At 43.9% G+C, this 7,395-nt stretch overlaps 2 protein-coding genes across 5 annotated transcripts in view; one reads left to right on the top strand and one right to left on the bottom strand.

Moving 5' to 3' along the window:
- Nucleotides 1-567, bottom strand: part of cd99 (CD99 molecule) — a 15,825-nt gene extending 15,258 nt beyond the window's left edge. Inside the window, exon 1 of the mRNA XM_032506592.1 lies at nucleotides 333-567. Within this exon, the coding sequence (XP_032362483.1) occupies nucleotides 333-396 (64 nt within the window). The 5' untranslated portion in view covers nucleotides 397-567. The remainder of the gene's footprint in view (nucleotides 1-332) is intronic.
- A 334-nt stretch (nucleotides 568-901) lies between these two features.
- Nucleotides 902-7,395, top strand: part of dhrsx (dehydrogenase/reductase (SDR family) X-linked) — a gene marked incomplete at its 3' end in the record, with an annotated part of 7,012 nt that continues 518 nt past the window's right edge. Inside the window, 6 exon segments of one of the 4 annotated variants that reach the window (XM_032506575.1) lie at nucleotides 902-1,173; nucleotides 2,850-2,957; nucleotides 3,286-3,354; nucleotides 3,617-3,718; nucleotides 3,831-4,038; nucleotides 4,190-4,397. In XM_032506575.1, coding sequence (XP_032362466.1) covers nucleotides 1,074-1,173; nucleotides 2,850-2,957; nucleotides 3,286-3,354; nucleotides 3,617-3,718; nucleotides 3,831-4,038; nucleotides 4,190-4,397 — 795 coding nt within the window. 4 annotated transcript variants of the gene reach the window in all.

The raw sequence follows: 7,395 nt of genomic DNA on the forward strand, positions 1-7,395 counted from the left end.
GCTACTTTTACTCCTTTACATCGCAGAGGGAAATCTTGATAAGAAATAAATTGATATTTTGTGCTTTAGGTTGATTTTGATGCTAATACTTTTATACTTTTCCTTGAGTGAGGATTCTGAACGCAGAACTTTAACTGAACACAACACATGCAGTTCTTACATTCTGATGACCTGAGGACTTGTACTGCAACACTGTGGTGTTAGTACTTTTACTTCAGTAAAGTTTTCAGAATACATCTGTCTTTGGTTAAAGTTAGGATTTAATTAGATCTCCTGCGTCACCTGATAACACAAGACCATGGTCCACACACCCCAGCCGCCATGGAACTTACCGTCCTGTGTGAACGTCCCAGCGACCAGGAGCAGCAGCAGCGCACCGATCCTCAGACACATCATGTTGGCTGGAGCTTCGCTCTTCTTTCTTCTTTCTTTAAATGCAAAGGGTTTCCAGGCGTCCGGGTTCAGCTGGCAGATATTTGTGGCCTCGGAGTGCAGAACAACCCTGGCCTGGTGTCCTCTTACAGTGTGTGAGTCAACTGTGCCGATGAGGGAGGGGCTCTGCCGGGTGTGGCCCCCGCCGGCAGCCTCACAGGGTACGGGAGCAGATAAGAGCCAGTAATGTTCACAGTTGTTTTTTGCATTTTACTTTTGTCCATGTTTTAGTCACTTTTTTTGACATTGTTGTTGCTTTTATCAACACTTCTTGGGGATTTTTATATCAGGTTTTTCCAACAATTTACGCTTTTTGTTTTTTTTTCAACATTTTTCAACATTGCGATGTAAAAAGCTTTGTAGGGGGGTTAATTATGCATGTGCAAAGAAACTACTCTAAACCCACAAGTTCAGAAAAGTAATGGTCCTAAAGGGCCGCAAGTCTGATTCAAACCCGGGCCGCTTCCTAGGACTTAACCTACATGGGGCGCACTGGTGTGTACAACGTTTGGCTCCATTTTTCGGCATCTTGTGACGCCCAAGCAGGCGGAACCACGGCCAGATAAACTCGGAGCCGGACTCATTAGCGTGACGCACAGCCGCACTCGGAATCTGTCCGGACAGACGCGAAGAGCCGAGAGATGTGGCTGCTGTCGGTGCTGCTGCCTCTTCTCAAGCTGTATTTCTGCGGAGTCAAAGTGCTTCTTTACCAGACCTTCAACAGATCTTTCACACTCCCAGGTCAGCGCAGCTTCTGTTAGATATATATCTATAGATGGATAGATACATAGATGTATTTTCTGTGGCCATAATTCAGTTCTATAAGGTATCGTTTCTCCATGGGAACGCCAGACTCCGTTAGAAAATGAGACGGTTTAAAGATGAATTCATTCTTTATTGATTAATGAACATATGTGATGGATTCTGAGTTCAGACTTTAAAAAAACGAAGTCCTGTGATCAGTTCGGCGTGTATTTAACACGCACAGCGCGTGCCGTTTAGATTGCTTCACGCGATATAGCCTAATCTCCGGACTCCGTTAGAAAATGTGACAGATTAAAGATGAATTAGTTCTTTATTGATTAATGAACATATGTGATGGATTCTGAGTTCAGACTTAAAAAAAACGAAGTCCTGTGATCAGTTCGGCGTGTATTTAACACGCACAGCGCGTGCCGTTTAGAGTGGTTAACGCGATCTCCGAACAACTGCCAGACTCCGTTATAAATAGGCCAGTTAACACACATATTAGACATAGTCATTAACTGTAAAAGTGTACTTTCTGACTGTACAAGTGTAGTTTTTGATTTTGTACAAGTGTAGTTATTCTTGTCGCTGTGAAAGACTTGAGGAGATCCCAGCATTAATCCGATCAAATGTGTGGTGCATTCTTTGAGAGATTAGGAGCGGGTAAACACATGAACACATCCCTGGTCCTGTACACACTCCCCTCGTGACCTTTGGCTTCCCATTTAGAGGAAATACTAGCAAACACAACCGTGGAACCAAATGTCAAAGACGTAAAAAAATAACTACAGCGTCAGAAAAATATCACTTTTTGGCATTTTTTTCGTGATCCGGGGGGGGGGGCTAACTATGGAGATAAAGACTGAAGTAAATAAGGCGTCAGTGAAAGCACCATTATTCCCAGATTAGACACAGTCCAGAGATTATGTCAGGCACTAATCGTGGAATAAAGGAATATTCTTCTCATGTGGTGTTATGGTATTTTTTTATTTTTTTTATCAACGCTGACATTTTGTCCTTTTCTTCCCTTTTATCCTTCAGATGTTTGTTTCTATCTTCTCATACTTTAACGTATTTCACCCTTTTTCCACATGTTTTTGTTGCGTCTGGGATGCTTTTTCTGATATCTTTTAGTTTTTAGGTTTTTTACAGTAGTATTATTTTTTGGCACTTATTTTTGTTGCTTTTTTAAACAGTTTCTGTACACTTTTTCCAACTAGATCCAAAATCTCTAATCTTTAATTATCTTTAATAATCTCTAATTATTTCTAATCTCTAATTATCTTTAATAATTTCTAGTTTATAATCTCTAATAATCTGAAATCCAAATTCTCCAATCTCTAATTATCTCTACTCTCTATTTATCTATAATCTATAAACTCTAATAATCTGAAATCCAAATTCTCTAATCTCTAATTATCTCTACTCTCTAATCTGTGATCCAAAATGTAATTATCTTGAATTATCTCTATTCTATAATCTCTAATAATCTGAAATCCAAATTCTCTAATAATCTCAAATATTTTATAATCTGTAATCAAAAATCTAATAATCTCTCAATATCTTTAATCTCTAATAATATCTAATCTAATAATCTATAATCTCAAGCGAGATCCAAAGGTTTTGTAACTAACATTGAGGCAACGTGTCTGTCCTCCCCCCCCCAACAGTTTTACCCAGGCAGGATGGGCGAGTTGCCATGGTTACCGGGGGAACCAGAGGGATGGGTTATGAGACAGCCAAACACCTGGTGAAGCTCGGCATGCATGTTGTCATAGGTACTGCTCCCGTCCAATCACACGCCTTCAGCTAGATTACACAGGCCCCGCCTTCTCCTCTTAATGTAGCTAAACACATCTCTATGATCTATCTTCAGAAATAATAATATATTGATAAATCATATCTACATTGGTCTACTGTCAATGGGGGGGGTAGTGAATATGCTGCATCAGTGGGCGGTCCTGGGGGGGGTAGGAATATCTGCTTGACAGTCTGGTCTGTCCTGGGGGGGGGTAGTGTGATATCTGCTTGACTCAGTCTGGTATGTCATGGGAGGGGCGGGGGGGGTAGTGACTAGTGATTGACATCAGTCGCTGCGTCCTCCAGCGGGGAACAACAGAGAAGAAGGTGCAGCGGCCGTCCGGAGGATTCAGGAAGAAGACAGCCAGGGGAAAGGTCTGTGTCTTCTGTCCTTCAGCCAGAACACAACTGTCTCTGTCTCTTCTGTCCTTCAGCCAGAACACAACTGTCTCTGTCTCTTCTGTCCTTCAGCCAGAACACAACTGTCTCTGTCTCTTCTGTCCTTCAGCCAGAACACAACTGTCTCTGTCTCTTCTGTCCTTCAGCCAGAACACACATCAACAGGTATAAACAGGTCAAACTAACTCATCAAATCATATTCATGTCTTTAGATTAACTTTGTTTTCTGTTTCTCCAGTTGAGTATGTCTTCGTGGACCTGTCCTCTCTGAAATCAGTGCGACAGTTTGCTCAGACTTTCCAGAACCGAGGGCTGCCCCTCCATGTTCTGGTTAACAACGGTAGGCTTCACACCCCCTTTGAAGTTCTTTTAAATCGCTCCAACACTCGGGGCTTTGGAGAAGAGGCTGCCCCTGAATGAGCTCTAAAGCGCTGTGTGCTTCTCTGGTGCAGCGGGAACCATGATGGTTCCTGAGGGCCGGACGGAGGACGGCTTTGAGATCCACTTGGGTCTGAACTACCTGGGTCACTTCCTGCTGACCAACCTGCTGCTGGACACGCTGAAGCGCTTGGGCCGGCCGGGCCGCTGCTCCCGGATCATCAACATGTCCTCGGCCACGCACTACGCAGGGGACATGCACATGGACGACCTGAACAGGAGGTGATGCATCGTGTCTTTACACTTCTGTTAATTATATAATGCGGGTGCTAGTACAAAATGAAGTGACGTTTGATTACTCATGGCGTTACAAACCTGGAAATAAATCTCCATGGAGACACTTTAACGTCACAGTATATTTGGCTCTCTGCAGGAGGTGCTACAGCTCCCACGGCGCCTACGCCCAGAGCAAACTGGCCCTGGTGCTCTTCACCTACCACCTGCAGGAGCAGCTGACGGCTGGCGGCTTCCCGGTGACCGTCGCCGCCGTGGACCCCGGCATGGTGGACACGGCGCTCTACGACAACCTGTGGAGTATCACGCAGGCACTGAAGAAACCCGTGGCCAAGCTCCTGTTCAGGGTAACGTTGCAGTGTCTTCTTAATCGCTTTATCGATTCCTGCTCAGGGGCGGAGCCAGGCAGAAACATGGGGGGGGGGTCAGATGTTCAGCCTCAGGGAGAAACAAGCTGTAATGTTACCCTACAGGACAGATGTTCAGCATCAGGTAGAAACAAGCTGTAATGTTACCCTACAGGACAGATGTTCATCATCAGGTAGAAACAAGCTGTAATGTTACCCTACAGACAGATTGTCCATCATCAGGTAGAAACAAGCTGTAATGTTACCCTACAGGACCGATGTCATCATCAGGTAGAAACAAGCTTAATGTTACCCTACAGGACAGATGTTCCTCATCAGGTAAAACAAGCTGTAATGTTACCTACAGGACAGATGTTCAGCATCAGGTAGAAACAGCGTAATGTTACCCTACAAGGACAGATGTTCAGCATCAGGTAGAACAAGCTGTATATGTACCTACAGGACAGATGTTCAGCATCAGGTGAGAAACAAGCTGTAATGTTACCTACAGAACAGATGTTCATCATAGGTAGAAACAAGCTGTAATGTTACCCTACAGGACAGATGTTCAGCATCAGGTAGAAACAAGCTGTAATGTTTCCCTACAGGACAGATGTTCATCATCAGGTAGAAACAAGCTGTAGTGTTACCCTACAGGACAGATGTTCATCATCAGGTAGAAACAAGCTGTAAAGGACAGATGTTCATCATCAGGTAGAAACAAGCTGTAATGTTACCCTACAGGACAGATGTTCAGCATCAGGGAGAAACAAGCTGTAATGTTACCCTACAGGACAGATGTTCAGCATCAGGTAGAAACAAGCTGTAATGTTACCCTACAGGACAGATGTTCATCATCAGGTAGAAACAAGCTGTAATGTTACCCTACAGAACAGATGTTCATCATCAGGTAGAAACAAGCTGTAATGTTACCCTACAGGACAGATGTTCATCATCAGGTAGAAACAAGCTGTAAAGGACAGATGTTCATCATCAGGTAGAAACAAGCTGTAATGTTACCCTACAGGACAGATGTTCAGCATCAGGTAGAAACAAGCTGTAATGTTACCCTACAGGACAGATGTTCAGCATCAGGTAGAAACAAGCTGTAATGTTACCCTACAGGACAGATGTTCATCATCAGGTAGAAACAAGCTGTAATGTTACCCTACAGAACAGATGTTCATCATCAGGTAGAAACAAGCTGTAATGTTACCCTACAGGACAGATGTTCAGCATCAGGTAGAAACAAGCTGTAATGTTTCCCTACAGGACAGATGTTCATCATCAGGTAGAAACAAGCTGTAGTGTTACCCTACAGGACAGATGTTCATCATCAGGTAGAAACAAGCTGTAAAGGACAGATGTTCATCATCAGGTAGAAACAAGCTGTAATGTTACCCACAGGACAGATGTCAGCATCAGGGAGAAAAAAAGCTGAATGGTACCCTACAGGACAGATGTTCAGCATCAGGTAGAAACAAGCTGTAATGGTACCCTACAGGACAGAGTTCATCAGGTTAGAAAACAAGCTGTAATGTTACCCTACAGGACAGATGTTCATTCAGGTAGAAACAAGCTGTAATGTTACCCTACAGGACAGATGTTCATCATCAGGTAGAAACAAGCGTAATGTTACCTACAGGACAGATGTTCAGCATCAGGTGAAACAAGTGTAATGTTACCTACAGGACAGATGTTCAGCATCAGGGAGAAACAAGTGTAATGTTCCTGTAGGACAGATGTTCAGCATCAGGTAGAAACAAGCTGTAATGTACCCTACAGGACAGATGTTCATCAGGTGAAACAAGCTGTAATGTTACCCTACAGGACAGAGTCATCATTAGGTAGAAACAAGCTGTAATGTTACTCTACAGGACAGATGTCTCATCAGGGGAGAAACAGCTGTAATGTACCTACAGGACAGATGTTCAGCATCAGGGAGAAACAAGCTGTAATGTTACCCTACAGGACAGATGTTCAGCATCAGGGAGAAACAAGCTGTAATGTTACCCTACAGGACAGATGTCTCAGATTATTATTCTAATTTTTCAATTCAATTTTATATCTATAGCGCCAAAACACAACAACGGTATCTCCCAGGTCTTTCATAAAGAGCAGGTCTAGACCAGGACTCTGGGATGTTATTATCTCCCAGGTCTTTCATAAAGAGCAGGTCTAGACCGGACTCTGGGATGTTATTTATCTCCCGGGTCTTTCCATAAAGAGCAGGTCTAGACCAGACTCTGGGATGTTATTTATCTCCCAGGTCTTCCATAAAGAGCAGGTCTAGACCGGACTCTGGGATGTTATTTATCTCCCAGGTCTTTCATAAAGAGCAGGTCTAGACCAGGACTCTGGGATGTTATTTATCTCCCAGGTCTTTCATAAAGAGCAGGTCTAGACCGGACTCTGGGATGTTATTTATCTCCCGGGTCTTTCCATAAAGAGCAGGTCTAGACCAGACTCTGGGATGTTATTTATCTCCCAGGTCTTCCATAAAGAGCAGGTCTAGACCAGACTCTGGGATGTTATTTATCTCCCAGGTCTTTCATAAAGAGAAGGTCTAGACCAGACTCTGGGATGTTATTTATCTCCCAGGTCTTTCATAAAGAGCAGGTCTAGACCAGACTCTGGGATGTTATTTATCTCCCAGGTCTTCCATAAAGAGCAGGTCTAGACCAGACTCTGGGATGTTATTTATCTCCCAGGTCTTCCATAAAGAGCAGGTCTAGACCGGACTCTGGGATGTTATTTACAGAAACCCAACAGTTCACCAAGAGCAAGCACTAGGCGACAGAGTCAAGGAAAACCTTCCTTTAAGAGGCAGAAACCTGGTGCAGAACCATGGCTCGGGGTGGGGGGGGCATCTGCCTCGACTGGTTAGGGGTGAGAGGAAGAGACAGACAGAGAAAGAAGAGTCAGAGAGAGAGAGAGACATGGAGAATTGTAGCAGAGGGTGTGGAGCAGGATCATGGAGGCAGCAGGTGACTCCAAC

Source organism: Etheostoma spectabile, chromosome 24 (assembly GCF_008692095.1).
Source record: "Etheostoma spectabile isolate EspeVRDwgs_2016 chromosome 24, UIUC_Espe_1.0, whole genome shotgun sequence".
NCBI classification, from domain to species: Eukaryota; Metazoa; Chordata; class Actinopteri; order Perciformes; family Percidae; genus Etheostoma; species Etheostoma spectabile.